Source organism: Gadus chalcogrammus, chromosome 9 (assembly GCF_026213295.1).
Source record: "Gadus chalcogrammus isolate NIFS_2021 chromosome 9, NIFS_Gcha_1.0, whole genome shotgun sequence".
Classification (NCBI taxonomy): Eukaryota; Metazoa; Chordata; class Actinopteri; order Gadiformes; family Gadidae; genus Gadus; species Gadus chalcogrammus.
In genome coordinates this window covers 17,844,312-17,862,409 of record NC_079420.1, presented here as the reverse complement: position 1 = coordinate 17,862,409, position 18,098 = coordinate 17,844,312, and the positions used below count along the sequence as shown (strand labels likewise).

General features: G+C 45.1%; 3 protein-coding genes across 4 annotated transcripts in view; 1 reads left to right on the top strand and 2 right to left on the bottom strand.

Moving 5' to 3' along the window:
• The first annotated feature begins 6 nt into the window (after positions 1-6).
• gabarapl2 (GABA(A) receptor-associated protein like 2) lies at positions 7-4,967 on the top strand. Its single transcript, XM_056598133.1, has 4 exons — positions 7-230; positions 1,141-1,196; positions 2,207-2,379; positions 4,311-4,967. The coding sequence occupies exons 1-4, from the start codon at positions 197-199 to the stop codon at positions 4,399-4,401; spliced, it is 354 nt and encodes a 117-aa protein (XP_056454108.1). The 5' UTR covers positions 7-196; the 3' UTR covers positions 4,402-4,967.
• A 915-nt stretch (positions 4,968-5,882) lies between these two features.
• Positions 5,883-12,701, bottom strand: adat1 (adenosine deaminase tRNA specific 1). The gene is made up of 9 exons (XM_056598131.1): positions 12,412-12,701; positions 12,188-12,256; positions 12,018-12,072; positions 11,794-11,924; positions 10,859-11,534; positions 10,437-10,582; positions 10,106-10,205; positions 9,874-9,960; positions 5,883-8,174 (listed from the first exon to the last, which is right to left on the bottom strand). The coding sequence occupies exons 1-9, from the start codon at positions 12,551-12,553 to the stop codon at positions 8,042-8,044; spliced, it is 1,539 nt and encodes a 512-aa protein (XP_056454106.1). The 5' UTR covers positions 12,554-12,701; the 3' UTR covers positions 5,883-8,041.
• A 1,251-nt stretch (positions 12,702-13,952) lies between these two features.
• wwp2 (WW domain containing E3 ubiquitin protein ligase 2) overlaps positions 13,953-18,098 on the bottom strand; it is a 31,516-nt gene continuing 27,370 nt past the window's right edge. For both annotated transcript variants that reach the window (XM_056598354.1, XM_056598355.1), the window contains 8 exons: positions 17,694-17,853; positions 16,610-16,743; positions 16,176-16,316; positions 15,886-16,006; positions 15,533-15,637; positions 15,283-15,379; positions 15,007-15,079; positions 13,953-14,891 (listed from right to left, as the gene is read on the bottom strand). In XM_056598354.1, coding sequence (XP_056454329.1) covers positions 14,792-14,891; positions 15,007-15,079; positions 15,283-15,379; positions 15,533-15,637; positions 15,886-16,006; positions 16,176-16,316; positions 16,610-16,743; positions 17,694-17,853 — 931 coding nt within the window. In that variant the 3' untranslated portion in view covers positions 13,953-14,791. The remainder of the gene's footprint in view (positions 14,892-15,006; positions 15,080-15,282; positions 15,380-15,532; positions 15,638-15,885; positions 16,007-16,175; positions 16,317-16,609; positions 16,744-17,693; positions 17,854-18,098) is intronic.

The following is an 18,098-nucleotide window of genomic DNA, read 5'->3' as shown; positions in this document are numbered from 1 at the left end:
TGCTGTGCATAATGGTTTGCCCGAACGGTGACATCACCTTTCCACCGCTAGACAGGACGTCGGAAGCTCCTAGCTAGAGACGTTTTGTTTTGATATTTCAGCATCTGATCCAACTCAACCACATCGACATTAGCTGCTTATTTGCGCGTAGGATTCTGGTTTTAGCATCACGCCTCAGTGTGAGGATACGGCCAAAATGAAATGGATGTTTAAAGAGGATCATTCCCTCGGTAAAGGGATTTTGATTGTTACGAACGGATGCTCTTTACTGTCATGAATATTTGAATTGATGTCTATAGTTTGGCGTGTCATCCTCAAAGTGCAGTTGTGCATGCGTTTTTGTCCTCTGTCTGTCTACGCCCTGCTGCCATATTAACGCATAGCGCTCCCGTTTGCATTAGTGTACAAGTAGGCTATATGCTCCTTCGCGAGTTAAGAAGCCAGTCTCTAAAATGTTTTTTTTTATTATCATTAAATGCCCAAAACTATGTAAATTTCTTAGCGCAGCATTGTCCGATCTGAGTCGGTGCAAGATGTCGGCTACTTAAGTAATATCAATATTGGTCTAGCATAATAGTACTGCCATTTAAACGTGTCATTGTATATCATTCATTTTGCTTGCTGAAAGCTGGAAAGCTCCCCCACGCCTAATCAAATACCTTAAGGCCATTGGCTGTTTCGTTGGCAAAGGGAACAGAGAGGGATTCAAATATAATGTGATATATATTTTCCAAATGTACATGGTTATCGAACTTTTAGAATACAAGCTAACCCAGCTAAGACTGTACACTGTAGAAAACAATTAGGCCGTCGCATCGTATCAAAGCATCTGCTTTGGATATATTTTGTCCCTTTGTCTTGCAAATTAACATCTTTACAAACTATAGTATAGACCGTGATGTAAAGCAAGACTATTCTCGGGCTGAACCACCCTAAACGGTACTGCTTGCTTATTAGGTTTGCTAGTAGGCCTAACAGATTATTATTATTTTTTCAACTTTTGGTCATATGAGAGAGTGAGAGCGACTGTTGCATGGAGGATGAGGATCAAGTAGTCGTGATGGGGATAAAGAGGGCTAAGAGGGCCAGGGCTCATCCAATTAATCAGACTTCCTGTTTGTCTCATGTTTCTCCCTGTAGAACACAGATGTGTGGAGTCAGCCAAAATACGCAACAAATACCCTGACAGAGTGCCGGTGAGTGAGGGGTGAAGCTCTGGAAGGAATGGAGGGTGGGAGAGAGACGAGTGAGTGAGAGAAATTAAAGAAAGAGAGTTACAGGGAGTGCTTGACTACATGAGTGGCAGGTGTGTGTGGGGGGGATTGACATAGATCTGTGAGCGAGTGGAGAACAGAGCTCCGGCCCTGGACGACTACATATCTAGCCCCCCGGGAAGAATAAACTGGTCTTTGTGGTTCCTCATACAGCTTCCCCGGGTCTTCGTTCATTTCATAACTCCACCCCCCTCCGGCACCCCAACGACATGCACACACCCAACCTGCAACCATAGGCAGATAGAGTTTCACCCCCTCAAGGCCCCCAGTGTATCCACAGGGGGGTCACTATAGGCCACCGGGATGAAATGTGCTTCATTACTTTCTGACCAAAAAGTCCTTGTTTTTGGGTCTATTCTGCAGAGACGCAAGCTACTTGGATGGAAAGGCAGTAGAATCCTGTTAATACAACATTTATATATGTGGATTTACAATCTCACTCTCTCATTCACACTAACACTCATACTCGCACACATACTAGGAATTGGCCCCTGCTGTGCTCCAAGAGGCTGACCCCAGTGCATATGTCCATAACCGGAGATGATCCATTGGCCCTTTGTGTATCTAATAATGGCCTTTTAAACCTGATCTGCTCTTATCTACAACCTGTTTAACAGCTCTTGAAAGTAGGCCATGCGACACTTAATGGTATTTGAAACTATGGTAGCTTTGAAAGACCTTTCAAGGCGCAATGAGGTTGAGGTTTATACTCGAGGAAATAATACAAAAGGTCAATGGAGGATATCCAGTCCAATCTCGAACATTTTTCTTACAATCTCGATAGAACAGGTTGCAAACCATAAACTAGGAAGGAAGTAGCAACCACGTGACATGTCAACTAGAAATAAATTATTTCTAGAGTTCACAAGAGTGTAGGATGTAACACACGTGGCAATACATGGCCTTTTGCATGTTTGCAATCTTTTGTCTAGGTGATAGTGGAGAAGGTTTCCGGCTCACAGATTGTGGACATCGACAAGCGAAAGTATCTGGTTCCATCCGACATCACCGTGGCTCAGTTCATGTGGATCATCAGAAAACGCATTCAACTGCCCTCAGAGAAGGCCATCTTCCTCTTCGTCGACAAAACGGTGCCCCAGTCTAGGTGAGAAAGAAAGGGCTGTTTCTTTGTTTGGACTAGATTCTGTCGACCAACACTTTAAGTTCCTGTGTATTTATCTTTGCATTGTAAAAGATTTAAAGATCTGGGGTCTCATTTATAACCGTTGCGTACGCAAAAAAAGGGGCTGAAATTGGCGTACATGACTTTCCACGCCAAGGTTGTGATCTATAAAAAACCAACTTAACGGGAGAATGTGCGCAGCCCTAAGCAAACTGACCCATGCGTACGTATGGTTTGGAGGAAAAGGAGAATTGGCGATACAGATGGTGTGGTGGTGAACTGAAGTCAGACAGAAGAATTGTAGAGTGAGAAGAACGATTATGTTTTATCATCGCACTTATAAATTTAATTTCAACCCGTATCATGCCAACATGTCTCAATAACATAATATCTTTATGTGACACTGTAAACACATAATCAAATGTCAATTAAATCCCAAGTGTGGAAAACCAAGCCACACCACCAAGCCACAATCACAATCGTTGTTTTATATGCAGATAGCATTCAAGAGGTAATTTGCATTGACCATTTATGGTTAAAAAGGGGCGTGTACAGGGCGGAACGTGAAGCTGATTCAGCTGCGCACACTTGTAGGCACTCTGTGATTTATAAAGCAAAGATTGCGTATGGTGTGCGTATGCAGGGTTTTATAAGTCTGAATATTTTTTGGCACACGCAAAAATTGGCTTTTGGGCGTACGTACACTTTAACGATCCCATGCACAATTTTATAAATGACACCCCTGGACTATCCGTCGTTGTCCGAGAAGAACTGGTATCCTAGGTAGCATTTGAAACCCATCTTCCTGTGAAAGCGGGGTGGAGTCACACCTGACTTCTCTTCTTACAATCAACCACCCGTTTTTCTGCCTCCTAGCATTAAACACCACCACGGTGCATCCTATGCAAGCTATGTCCCGTGGGAACACTTTGAGGATCAATGAGGAATATGTTGTTGAAGCTCCATGCTGTTTGAAAGGTCTCCATGATTGGGGGTGGTACACAACATCCCAGCACCAACTGTCCCAGCACATTGCCCACACACATTACTGGAAGCTTTTTTTTCGAGGAGCTCCAACCCTGTTACAATATACTCCTATATTTTTAGATTGGGTGTCCTCAATTTAGATTGAAACCCCCCACCCTGACACAGTTTCTGTTGAGATGGGAATCAAACTCCGTATTTAATCTTTGACCCTCTACGTGACACTTTTTAGAAATATATAAAAAAATGTCCGCTTGCTGACCCAGTACTCCAAAAATGGCACGCCACATTGAGGTTTAATTGCTACAGATAGCCAATTTTTTGTTTTGGTCTGGGAGCTGAAATGAAACACCACAAAGACACTTTCCCAGGTGCACAGCCCTACAAGACAAAAGAGCCAGAGCTCATTATCTTAGCCAGCTCAGCTGGTGTACAACAATGGTAGGGTAGCTTCCCACAAATATAGCCATCGAAACTGGTTTTGAACGCAGTATACAATTTATTTTACAATAAAATGAGCAAAACTACAAAACTTAGAGGGCAATAACACACAATACTTGAGGCTGTGCAGGAAGAGGCCAAAACAAGTGTGGTCCACGTCTGATATTTAAACCCAGCTGCCACCTGGCTAGCAAATCAGCAGGGACCCCACCAACACATTTAACACGCACCATTAAGTAATGTTGCGATCAACTCAAAACACAAGACCATCAACAGGCCATGACCAAGGGCCTTGACAGTATCAGTAGAATACCCACACGCTTTTGAACGGACAGGGATAAAAAAGAAGGGTAGTCATTAGAATATCTATGATACCCTACTGCCAAGTTGCCGTAGGGTATCGAGGCATGTGGTAATCTTCTCCGAAGCTTGCTTGGGGGGTTGCAATGTGATCCTGCTCTGATCTGCTCTCTGGTCCCCTGCTGCAGCCTCACCATGGGCCAGCTGTACGACAAGGAGAAGGACGAGGACGGCTTCCTCTATGTGGCCTACAGCGGGGAGAACACCTTTGGTTTCTGAGCCTGACTGCAGCCCAGATGCCCCCTCGGCCTTTCTTATCCCTTTCTCCCTCTTTCTCTGCACAATACCCTTGGTTTTATTTTCCTGTTCTGGAATGTCGCCATTTTCAGGAGTCCTCAAAGGAGGAGAGTGCTAATGACACCTAATGCTAAAACTGATACCATGCACTAAATATGTGGTACATTTAGTGAGGATCACAGTGAGCGTTTGTCAAATGACGGCCATGTTCAAGACGAATTAACAGTCCCATCCTATTCGCAAGCCTTGTTCGAAAGCCTGTTTGTTTCAACGTTTTGACTTGCAGGATTGTTTGCAAGAGGATATTTATATGGCGCTACCAAAAAACACAATCCAAACTATATAGAGAGACATAATTTAAGATTTACACTATGAATGGAGGACTTAAGTTTGGCAAAATCCACCAACATTTTCTGACTTTGATTACAAACTGTGTAGTGAACGCTTACATAAGTCAAATATGTGTTTAGTGTATTGTGATAAATGTACATTGAGAGCTGTTTTTGGCTCATCACCCACAAACCCACACCATCACACCTATATTGACATTCAATATTCAGTATTCATTTGTGGGGTCAGATAATGTAACTAGAAATTAACCATAAAGTATAGTTTTTGCTCTTTATTTAATATAGAGCTAACCATACTGTTACGGCTATGCTAGGACCAGCCAGTAACATGGACGTTATCTCCTCCCTGCACAAATAAAGCCATCCAAACGGGTTGAACGCAGAATACAAGTTATTAATTTTACATTTAACTGAATAAAATGTAGGGAGGGGACAAGCCTCAAACACATGAACACTCGTGGTTGGGAAGGAACAGGCTACCAAGAAAATATGAACACAGGGAGGAAGATTTACACAAATTCATAACTTCAAACTGACCTTGGGTCATAACACCTCCCCCCCCTTAAAAAAAACCCATCCAAGATGTTTGATAAAGCTAAATGTTTGAAGCATGAAGCTTGGAATTTATGATCTTCTCTTGGCACCCACCAGGGACGAAGAGTTAGCCTCAAAGGGACAAGCAGGCTACACAGGCTTCGAATGGTAGAGTGGGCCACAAAGGCCTTCCAGTGAAGGGTTGAGTGGGCCACCAAGGCCTTCCAGTGAAGGGTTGAGTGGGCCACCAAGGCCTTCCAGTGAAGGGTTGAGTGGGCCACCAAGGCCTTCCAGTGAAGGGTTGAGTGGGCCACCAAGGCCTTCCAGTGGAGGGTTGAGTGGGCCACCAAGGCCTTCCAGTGAAGGGTTGAGTGGGCCACCAAGGCCTTCCAGTGAAGGGTTGAGTGGGCCACCAAGGCCTTCCAGTGAAGGGTTGAGTGGGCCACCAAGGCCTTCCAGTGGAGGGTTGAGTGGGCCACCAAGGCCTTCCAGTGAAGGGTTGAGTGGGCCACCAAGGCCTTCCAGTGAAGGGTTGAGTGGGCCACCAAGGCCTTCCAGTGGAGGGTTGAGTGGGCCACCAAGGCCTTCAAGTGGAGGGTTGAGTGGGGCACCAAGTCCTTACATTGAAGGGTTGAGTGGGCCACCAAGTCCTTACATTGAAGGGTTGAGTGGGCCACCAAGGCATCACAAGCAAAGTTTGGAAGTTTGTTTGGCCTCTCTGGCTTTTGTTATGGCCGGCCCAGGGGAACCAGCCAGTAGCAGGGCAGTTGTCCCCTCCCTACTCAGATTGCCACAAATAAAGCCATCCAAACAGGTTTGAACGCAGAAGAGAAATATTTTATTTTACATTTAACTGAACAAAACGTAGGAAGGCCAAACCTCTAATGAACACACAAAACACAATTAACTAATCATCCAATCAACTCAAACAAAAAGGCTAGCATGCAAGGATATATGAACACATGGAGGGACATAGACACAAACTAAACACATACCTATATAGGCCGTTCTTACTGTAACAAGGACAACCCACTAATGATGCATTATATGTGGAAGAATGTGTTAGTGCTTTAAGGCCATGGTATAACCACAACTCCACCCAGATGTTACCCCTACGCTCCCGTCGTCAAAACTTTTACACAGCCTGTCGCCTTGATTACTCAAATGCACTTGGTTACATTAATTGGTTGAAAACCCGTTGTATAATTTCACCGATGCACATTTCTTTTAGCTATTTAAAACTTGCATCGCAACACCAGTTATAGGCTGGGGCAGCAGTATTAGGAAATGTGTAATATTTTGAATATTTTTGTTGTTGGATCAATATTATTTTTGATTGTTTAACGCTTTATGAATCTGAAATGATTTTAGATATCTGAAAAGTACAGGTAAGGTAGCTGGATAACCTGACCAATAATAATAAAAAAATGTAAGTAATAATGCCTTTGTTTGTTTATTAAATCCAAAACTTGTCAGACCTTTGTCTGTCAGGCCATCCGTGTCATCTTCAAAGCTGGTGGAGAATAAACACACCTAATGGACAATGTGCACCGCGGGAGTCGTATGGTCAAATCATTTGTTATTTCTTGTTTATTACTGAAATAATAAATAATTCGAGACAATATAGGGAAATCATTTTGTGATAAAAAAAAAGGTTTTATTGCTTCCACTAAAATGTTATGGTTTGAAATAGCGTCAATATTCAGCTTCAAATCGGTCATTCATAGAAGTTGCAATTTGAACAGACAGCTAGATGCCCTAATTGAACAATCAGAATAAAGTATTTAACAAAGCCGTGCAATAAAACAAATGATACTTTAACACAATATGTCAGTTGTTCTTGAACAATTCATGGATAATTACCTAATTATAGGAAGTAAGCATTTAATTAATGACACCAGGCCACCAAAATGCTCAGGCTAATAGTATAAGCTCCATCTATATTCAATAACAAAGCACCAACTGTTGAACATATAATTATTTAGCACTGTTCAATGTCATCACATTCCTTGTCTGGCAGCAGCATTCCCCTTGCCAACTGCTATCCCACCACTCATATCGGCTTGGCCCCACCATCACTTAACACATTCAGGGCTCCCCATGAAACCAAACCGACAAATGTCCTTAAAATGAACTGGTATCATGCAGACATATACAGTAGTAGAAAAAAAAAACATGCACAAGCATGACCAGGGAAGATCTACACACTTTTAGTGGCGCAAAATGATGAGAGGGCAGAGAAGAAGCCATTGTGCTCCAGCAAACAATCGTCTGGGTTTTTTAATGTGTTGATGGGCTAGCGCGAGGCCAGCCTGCTCCCCTGCTGACGCATGCAGGAGAGTCCACTTCCCCCGTTTTCTAGGACCGGTCTTGGACAGCGGCGCTTTGCCCATTGCGTAAGCCCTTTCTTTCCCCTCCCTCACGGCCACAAGTCCCACTGAGCCCGGGGTGTCCAGCTGTATTTTTGTTGTTGGGGTGAAGTACGGCCGGTGGACGAAAACAGCCGTCCTCTGAGGACACGCTTAGATAAGCGGCCTGCTGACCGGCCTCTCTGCACCCCGATCAGGTCAAAGTTCACCAGTGGGACTTCAGATACAGAGCCCCTTGTTATTGATGCATTGAATGCTTAAAAATGTCAGAGTGGCCTGGACAAGACAAGCCGAAAGACAAGACAACTGTCTCACAGGCTTCGACTATGAGTTATACTTTCATCAATGTGGTGTCAGTTCACCATGTCTTTACCGGAACACCAGGAGGTCTCTGTCACTGCGCGGCCACAAAGGGAAGGCCTGCATGCGGAGCTGCTGCCAGGCTTGCTGGTAGGCCTGAGATGCCTGCTTATAGTCCCAGTAGCTCCTCAGCTCCTTCCCTCTGCAGAACACACACACACACACACACACACACACACACACACACACACACACACACACACACACACACACACACACACACACACACACACACACACACACACACACACACACACACACACACACACACATCACTTTGTTAGAACTCACTGTGTGAAAAACGTACGGTTTCACTCTATGAACCCCCCCATCGAGACTGAAGTCTACAAAGCTAAAAATTGATTTCAAAAATAGGTTTTGGAAATGTTAAGCACTTGAAAATGTCAACCTTACCTTTGTGTGGTTGTTTTAGACAACCACACCTTTGTTACTACACAAAGGTTATGGCAGTTTATTAGCTCAAACCTATGGTAGTATCTATGTAGCAAAATTCAAATGGCAATGCAATTTGCAATTCAATAAGTCATTACATTATGCAATTGACAATTCATTATGCAATTTAATAATGTAATTTTTAAAGACGCGATTCGCTGATAGCCTCTCGAAAATCTTTTGCAAAATCTTTCTGTGGATTGTAATGTCATTTGGATTTTGCAACACACGGAGCATGGCGTATTGCATTTCAATCATGGGGGCGCTATAGCTTTTCCATTTGATTGAAGGCACTCAAAGATTTGACTAAATGTTATCCTATTTTTATTGTTATAACTTTTTCAAAATGAATTCCCTTCCCTCCACTCCGGTGTCATTCTGCTGGACTAGCCAACATTCAAACAACCTCAGTTCAATCAAGTCGGATTTGAAACGGACCAGGGACTTCTAACTTAGCCTGCTAGCGTACTTACGTGCTAGCTTTGGAATGACAACATGAAAGAGACTATGCTGTCCACTTCCTTCAATCAGTTCTTGTAACACATTTCTAGGGCAAATAGCTCAAATGTTGGTTATTGGCAAGAGAGAGCAGGACTTCCAAGCATGTGTTGGGGGGAGCAATATCCAATTCAGTTACATGGGTGTGAGAGGGAGGCATAAAAGGATATCCGTCTTGGATACTGCTTTATCACAGTCTTCGTAAAAAAACAGCAATAATAATTACCCTTGCCTTAATGTTTGTTGTTCTTGTCGTGTTATTTTTATTGTCTCTCTCTGGGAACGGTTGACATTTCAGTAACAAGAGACAGATATGGCATTTCTCATCCTCGTGTTCTCTTTAACTGTGTGTGTGTGTGTGTGTGTGTGTGTGTGTGTGTGTGTGTGTGTGTGTGTGTGTGTGTGTGTGTGTGTGTGTGTGTGTGTGTGTGTGTGTGTGTGTGTGTGACAGCAACCGGTGGGGATCAGGTTGTGTCCAGGATGGCTGAGCCACAGAGAGTTCCCTGTTCACACAGTCTAGTGCATGAGAGAGCATGCAAGTTTGTTAAAACGTGCACGCATGCAAGCACACGTGCACACTCCCTTGCCTCCTTCAGTCATGCATATGCACAACACACACACACACACACACACACACACACACACACACACACACACACACACACACACACACACACACACACACACACACACACACACACACACACACACACACACACACATACACACACACACACACAAAGTAAAATATACAGGACAGCAACAGATCTGGCATAATAAGCAATATCCAGAGTGGCCGGCTTGCTCCACTACCTCATTTTGTTATTCTCCCTTGTGAAAAAACAGCAATGCAGAAGACGAGATGGAAAAATGGTTTATTGTCTCCTCACCTGACAGAGTTAGGCAGGTGGGATGGGTCGGTGGCAGACACGACAGACAAGAAGGAATGGAACAGCTCCACTTTACAGAGGAGAGACCTGAAGAAACATATCCATGGATAAATGCAAAGCCCAACAGTTGGCAGCTGTTGGATATGACGTGAAGGAAAATATTTTAACAGTGCTGTAATGGACTTCTTTCCTTTGGCAGATGTATATATATTTGGTGTTCATTTCTTTATACCTTGCCTTAGGCGTGCCCAGGGCTTTTTTGGTGGCGCCGTGCTTGTATCCGTTAGCAGTGACATCTAGTGGTTCACCAGGCACATCACACCAGCTAATCGCTGAAATATTCAGTGAGGCTTAGATATTAGGAAGAGAGCAAGTAGAAATGTCTGCAGCATTGCAAAAATGGCTGAAAATATACTATTTTGTTGAATAGGCTCATCCATTTTGTGCCCATAACATCTCAGAACATATGTGTATTACTTAATTATTCATTGAGCAGTCCACATAATGTGCACCACAGAGCCTGCATAAGCCAGACCAGGTGGTCACTGGAGCGGCCGGCTCACCTGCCCCACAGGGGCCCACCCTGCCCTGTGTGGCCTGGTGGCGCAGCTCCGTCTGGGTTTGGCTGCAGGAGAACTCCAGGCTGGACTGGAGCAGCGTGGGGGGAGACACCGAGAAGCCTGCAGGGAGCTCAGATATGTGGGAGCACCTGGGAGGGAGGGAGGGAGGGAGGGAGGGAGGGAGGAATAGAGTGAGAGATGACCACAAACTTCTTAGCTGGTACTCAGAAAGGTTTGAGTTTGTATAAGGTTAACACTTTGTGGGGACTGTTAGTCACTTACTGCTAAATGTTAATACCATGATCTGATTTGTTCAAATTATCTTAAATATTGAACGGGCTGGCATTAGTTATTGTCAATGGCTAAAAAAAAGTACGACTCATTTCCTGAAAAGAAGATTATTTTTTCGCCAATCTTCCCCTCACCTGACAACCAGAGCCCGCAGCAGAGCCTGGTGTTCATAGGCACTCCTCCCCACCACTACTGCGCTGAAGTACAGCGCCCCTTGCAGGAAGTGGGACAGCAGCGCACCCTGGAAGCCCAGCACGCCCCAGCGGGCCAGCTTGTCGCTGCAGGAGAGGGACAGGGTGGGCTCCCCGCGGCCTGGCTTCACACGCAGCACCCCCGTGCTGTGGTAGGCCACTCCTGGCAGGCGGGGGTCTGCGGTGGTCCCTGGGACGCACTTGGCCCCCGTTCTGTGGACGTCCGGGGCCGGAGCCGGGGCCGGAGCCGGGTCCTCTCCGCTGGGGGCCCGAGCACCGTCTGAGCCCCTGTTCTCTGGCTGCTCTGGGACAGGGAGTGGGTGGTTGGTTGTGGCTTCTGCTTGCTTGGAAGGTTCCCTGCTTGATGTTGGACCCCTTGTGGATGACTGCAAATGAGGCTTCTCTCCTTTCGGCTCATGCCCGCCGTCCTCCCTCTCCGGGCCCTCTAAACGAGGCTGTTTGCAGGGTTGTCCTTGTCTCGCCGGCTCATCTCCTTTCCTTTTTGAGGTCCCGCCCCCCGCTGTCACCTCATTGGATCCCTGAGGCGGATCAGTGGATCCGACAGGAGGACACGGTTGAACTTCTCGGTCAGTCATGGGGATGATGGAAGCGTCTCCACCTGTTGAAACACAAATGCTGTATACACTGGCGCAGCATGTCAGACCCCAACACATTCTTACTGTTGATTCCCCACACCTTAACTAATGTTCAGATGGAAATGGAGAAACAGCAATATGAATCATCTGTTTGTAGGGCCAATACCCCTGGTTGGATCGCCACGGTTTTTAAAAAGGCGAGGGAGAGCGGATTCTTCACATCCCATTTGATTCAGTGGCTCCGTGTTGAACGAGACGAATCGCGGCTGCTTGACTACTCACAGGGTGTGTGACTGGTGAAGAAGACAAAGGAGACCCCCGGCCGCAGCCTCCAGAGGCCCTGCTCCTCGGCCTCACAGAACACCACACTGCCCTGGCCACACACCGCCCGGCGCAGCTGCTCTGTCAGGTACCTGCACGGAACGGCACACACAACCAACACCATGACCATAGGCAACAAAAAATCACTATCCGTCGTTGATACATCTAACATCACAGGAACACACCTTACACATCCCCGTCGGGCAATGACTTCTGCATGACTGTCATTAAGTACATCACCTATGGAAGTTAGAGAAAAACACACACTTATTTTTTCGCTCAGAATTTAGCTTTGTGAAGACCTTAAGCCTTAACAGTATTACAGCATAGTAAATGTTTTAAAAACATTACAGACCCTTGGAGCTCATGGCTGTGCGGCCAATACATTTTGTCCCAGTTCCTAAAGATACCACCTCCTTTTCAACTGCAAAGAAAATTGAGATAGAAATTATATACATTGCTAATATTGATTTGAAAATATCTACAATAGGTAACCTTCTGTATGGGATGAAATTTATGAAATGATTGACCAATGAAAAGCAAAAACTATAGATGTTACAAATTATTATATTTGAGCACCTTTCCCACTGTCGACACTCTGGGTGACTTTTACAACACCGGCCAGCAGGGTCCACTCTCTCCCCGGTTCAGGCTTGCCCCTCTTCGGAAGTCCATCAAAACGCTCGTAGCACATTTTTGCCACATCATCGGCAGTCCACATCGTTCTCAAACTTGCAAAAAATATCGAATTCAAAAAAATAGTTACATTTTGTAATAATTACATTATCTTAGGCAATTTGGATAAGATAAGTTAGGCCGAAGTCAGCCACTTCAGAGAAATCGGCGAGGAGGTCTCTGCCAGGCTTACTTCCGGGACATCGTTGAAGATAACTTTCACAATAAAGGTTTGTTGAAATGTGGAACTATGTTCGGTGTCAAAAGATAATAAACTACATTTATGAGTTTAAGCAGAATAATTATCATGCCAAGTATAATGTCAGGTACAATGAACAGTAGGCTATAGGCTTATACCTAATATATAAATATATCTTAACGTATTGTATCCTAGTAGTAATGCCAATTATCTCGAATAAAGGAGGCAAAAAGGGCTCATAAATATTCCAACTAAACCTGTTTCTTATGTAGCAGATAAGTATAACTGTGATTATGTAGACGTTGGAGTGGGTGTTTCCGTGTAGTTTAGAATATCAGCTAATCAGTTATGAGAAAGAAAAAACCAGGAGGGCATTAAAAACACCTATATGCCTACTGCTGCAACATTCAGATCACTAAATTATAAAGCAAGGTAAAGGACTTTGAAATTATTGTTCATTGCCATCTCCTAAAGGTTGACCAACTGGTCTCCTACTGAATATTGCCCATATTTAAACCCAAAATAATCGATATATATATATATATATATATATATTTATATGTATAAATGAGAAATTACATTTCCTCTTACAAAACTTAAAATGTTCCATTTATTTGTCATTGGTTTTTCCTGCACTGTAAGAGACAGTCTGTTCTCAATCTTAGTCATTGGGCAGAGTCATAAAGTGAAGCAAGCCTAAATGTTTTCTTTATGTCAAAACAACTTGGCTTTCCATGGCTAAATGAATAATCGGTTTTATATTTATGGAATATATTGAACAGCATGCTTTTAGAGCCAGCCTGTTACTTCTTTTTGTATTTTACTGCCCTCCTGATTAAATACAGTCGACAAAATATAGTTAAAAAAATAGTATAAAAATGTGATCAAAATATTTAGGTTGAGTTTCTGCTCTCTCTAATCATCCTGAATAATTTTTCGGTTTACTTCATAATTCTGAAGTGAAACAAGATACATTTAAGTTGGCTGGCAATCAGGGGCTGAAACAAGGCAATGAATAGCCAATAACTATATGTACATGTAGTGTGGTTTATGTTTCAATAGGTTCATGCAAGTATCAAATAAAATCCAGTCTCAGTTCCTGACTGTTTGCCAAATCGTGTTTCAGATTCATCCATTGCCAAATGGGTTTTTGATTGATAACTAATCATATTCAAGGGGTCTATCTTGATTACATAACCAAGTTATTTCAGGTGGTCTCTCTACATCTCTATCTCTCACACACACACACACACACAAATACAACCGTTCAAGAGTGAAGTCTCATTTATTTTGTCTATGTACAGGAAAAATGCAGAATCTCACAATTGATGGACAATAAAAATAAAATCACATTTCACCTTCCTGGCCTCTGCAGCAAAGGTGCACAAGTTATGGTTAGTGGCACTCAGTCACTGCCTCTCCTCGTTACACCCACACACACACACACACACACCAAGTACACACTCGACATGTCATCACACATACACAATCTTTCTTCACTCTTATTCTTTCTCTCGTGTTCCTATTAAACATCTCTTCGATAGATATGATATACTGCATTTGCATGAAGCTGTGCTATTATTGTGAATGCTGTTTGAAGTAAGCCTGTATTAACTCACTGGAGGAAAGCGTTGACAAGCGCTTGTCTCAGTGAGAACAGGAGGAAATCCTTTTTTGGGGGGAGGTTGCTTGTGTTTTTTCGGGTGTGTGTTTGTGTGTGTGTGTGTGTGTGAGTGTTGGGCTCTTAGTGAAACATAACACTTATTCAGATGGGACATACAGACACATACACACACACACACAATCACACACATCCATTTGTATGACAATGTGCAGGCACACATAGGTGCTGAATCAAACATATGCTCCTCCTTTCCCAGTCTGCTCTCCCGCTCACAACACGATGACCCCAACGCGAGAGGCAGCTCCGATCTGCAGATGGCGGGGCGCTTCACATCTCGGTGATAATTAAAAACCAAAGAGTAACAGTTGAGGAAGAAAGAAAAAACAAAAAGCTATCCCATAAGCCCCCCTTCCCCCGCCTGTGTGCCTGCTTTCTGTGCAACTCTCTCGCCCTCCCCCCCCTCACTCCTGGCCGAATCCCTCAGTCTCCTCGATGGCAAACAGCAGCTTCTCTCTCAGCTGCTCCAGGCTCCTGTAGGGGGGCAGGTCCAGGCGGTTGAAGCTGCGAGGGGGAGAACATGGATGCTGGTTGAGTCACATCACAGGCGGGCGATGATTCGGTGACCTCATACGTAAACCAACAAAGCTGGGATTGCAAGTGTCTTTGGTCTCCTTACCATGTGTGGCTTCTTGGAAGCCAAGTATCCTTCCCCACCTTGTCTATACAGAACTTCTGGGGACCATTACTCCCTGTACAGGCGGATAACAAACAAACAGAACGATTGAGTGCCAAAGTCGACTGAAGTTTTATTTGCTTTAGCAGAGAGAAACAAATGCTGTGTTAATGCTAGCATTACTGTGTTGTGTGTGTATTTAATATAATTTTTACTCATATTGGCCAACATGAAACAGTACAATAAATCAAAGATAACAATAATAGTGCCTTGCTGTACCTATGAGTTCGGTGAAGCCCCCGACGGGCAAGCGACAGGTCCCTGTGACGAACTGGAGGAGACGGATTCTCTTCTCATTGTCCATCTCCTTCACCACCTGAAGCAAGACACATCTGTCAATCTCTACAGAACACACACACACACACACACACACACACACACACACACACACACACACACACACACACACACACACACACACACACACACACACACACACACACACACACACACACACACACACACACACCTGCCAGAACCAGTGGATCTGCTTGCTGTTTTTGGTGTAGTGTCTGTAGATGGTGTTCTTCTGCCAGTCTGCAAGGTCAATCTCCTGCATCCCGCACAGCATCAGCTGGAAGAGAAGGACGTAAACACCGTTAGGCTTCTAGCCAGTGGACCCGGTGTGAGGGGTTCCAACATCCTGAATTCAGAGGGATGGATAGCGATCTCTCCTTTGCTGGGAGGCAGGACTCTTTCGAGCAGAGCAGAAAACACTGAATGAAAATAACTACTACGAAAAAAACAGGTACCCCATGATTCTGAGGCCTTAAAAACAGCTAAGCTAAAGCTAAAGCTCACTTAGGGACTCCTGTCCCTTACCTCCAGCTCCTTCTCGTCAAAGTAGCGCAGCCACTCCAGCGGCACCACCTCGTTGAAGCCGTCGAGGAAGGCCTTGGTCTGCTCGTCCACGCCCCGCGTGAACCTCCAATCGGTCAGCAGGCTGGGGGAGGCAGCACAAAGGGACAGAAGTGATCACGATACGGGAGACGGGATCAAAGTTAGCAGTAGACACACAAAGAAAAAGGCTGCATCTCAAGGGATCGGGTTATTATTATTGGAAGATTCAACACGCACGCATTGTATTTCAGCCACTTAACAACTGCACCCACCTGATGTACTCCTCCTTGTTCTCCTCAGTCACCAGCTCATTCTCCCCGTCGTCCTTCAGCTGGTGCGTGGACACCTTCCCCAGGATCTCCATGTCCTGCGCAAAGTAGAGCTCCACGCCGCACTCCTCTAGGCTGTTCTCTCTGAAGGAGGGAGGACACACACAGACGGCCGTTATGATGGAAACGCCTATTAATATGCCTAATGTGCCAATAGGCATGATGTATGTGTGATGAATATAGCCCGTCCTATTGCAATATCTAGCGTTTTTCTTTTGGAGAAGGTCACACAAATGAAGGCAAGGCATGTGTATTTAGATAGCATCCTTCAATCACAAGGCCTTTCACAGTGGTGCTTTAAGTAGTCGGGAACGTTTAAGAAAGGACATCAAGCATTGATTCATGCTGAATAAGAGAGGAAGGACTGCTGTACTTACTTGACCCACATGATGGAGTTGTAAAACTCGGGGTCTATGGACTCCAGGTCCTTGAGGGTGGGCTTCTTGTTGAGCATGCGCTTGTAGAAGGGCAGTGTGAAGCCTGTATCAATGAACTTCCCGTGATACAGGGCCTGGGTAGAGACAAGGGAAACATTCAAAAAGGAGACTCAAGGTTAGACTGGATGATGCTGCTCTGTTGAAGGGTGTATTCCCCAAACAATAACCAAATGTTGACCTCATTCATAAGACATGCACACTTCTGCCACTTTTCGGCTTGTGTGCGTGGGTGTGTGTGTGTGTGTGTGTGTGTGCATGTGTGTGTTTTTTTAAGAAAATGGAAGGGCTGGTGATGGGAGCCTAGGGGACGCAGACGGAGCTCTCTGCATGTTCAAAACCGCACTTGAGAGCGCGCAATGGTGGGCCGATCCAACAACAACACAGACACCGTCTGGCTGACTCACACATCTGAATTCTGCCCCCGGACCCTGCAGCACGGCTCAACTCCACCGAATGAAGAGCAACAACTAAATATAAGGGCTTAGCAGAAAAAAGGAGAACGAGAACGCAAAAGAGCAAGAAAGAGAGAGAACAAGAGAGGAGAAGAGAGAGAGCAAGAGGGAGCGAAAGAGAGAGAGAGCCAGAGGGAGCGAAAGAGAGAGAGAGAGCAAGAGCATACGAGAGATAGCGGGCAAGAGATCGAGACAGAGAGAGAGCGAGAGGGTCACTGCGGAGCAATGGAAGAGGAGCATCTTCATGAGGAGGAGAGCATTTAAGGGACTAAATATAGACAACCTCGGCTGGCGAGAGGGGCGAGGGCTGGGTGTGGCAGTGAGATCATTGTGGTGGGGCACGGTGGTGATGGGGAGGGGCGGGCGAGCAGGGATTAGAGTGGAGAGAGAGAGCGAGAAAGAAAAAGGAGGAGGGACTGGCAAACGGTTGAGGTTTGGGAAAACAGGAGTGTAAAAAAGCAATGTACGGTAAGGAAAAAAAAGTGGGTCCACACACGCACACATACATACATACACAAACACAGGTTGATCCGTAGGCCAAACACAGGAATCAACAGCTCGGGGTGGCTCACCATGGCGATGAAGCGCCCGATGAAGCGGAAGTAGGTGAGGTGGTCGGGGTTGATGGAGGAGGCGGGGTTGATCTGCAGGCAGTAGTTGTTCTTGCCGGCGTACTCGAACAGGCAGTACATGGGGTTGAGCACCTCGTGGGACAGGAGGAAGAACCACTCCCTGGGCAGAGGAAGAGGGGGGGGGGGGGGGGAGACAGGCGGTCATGACTGATTCTGGGTTCCCCGTTGTCAGGACCCAGTGCAAGGTTCTGTCTCATTATCTGACCTTTTCAATTGATGTGATAAAACACTGGTCCACGTTGATGGTATGCGTCGTATTGCGGGAATGTGCACTTAGTCATAATCTATATATCAGCTGTATCAAACAATACATACCGGGTATAGATAAAAACCATGTCATTTAGA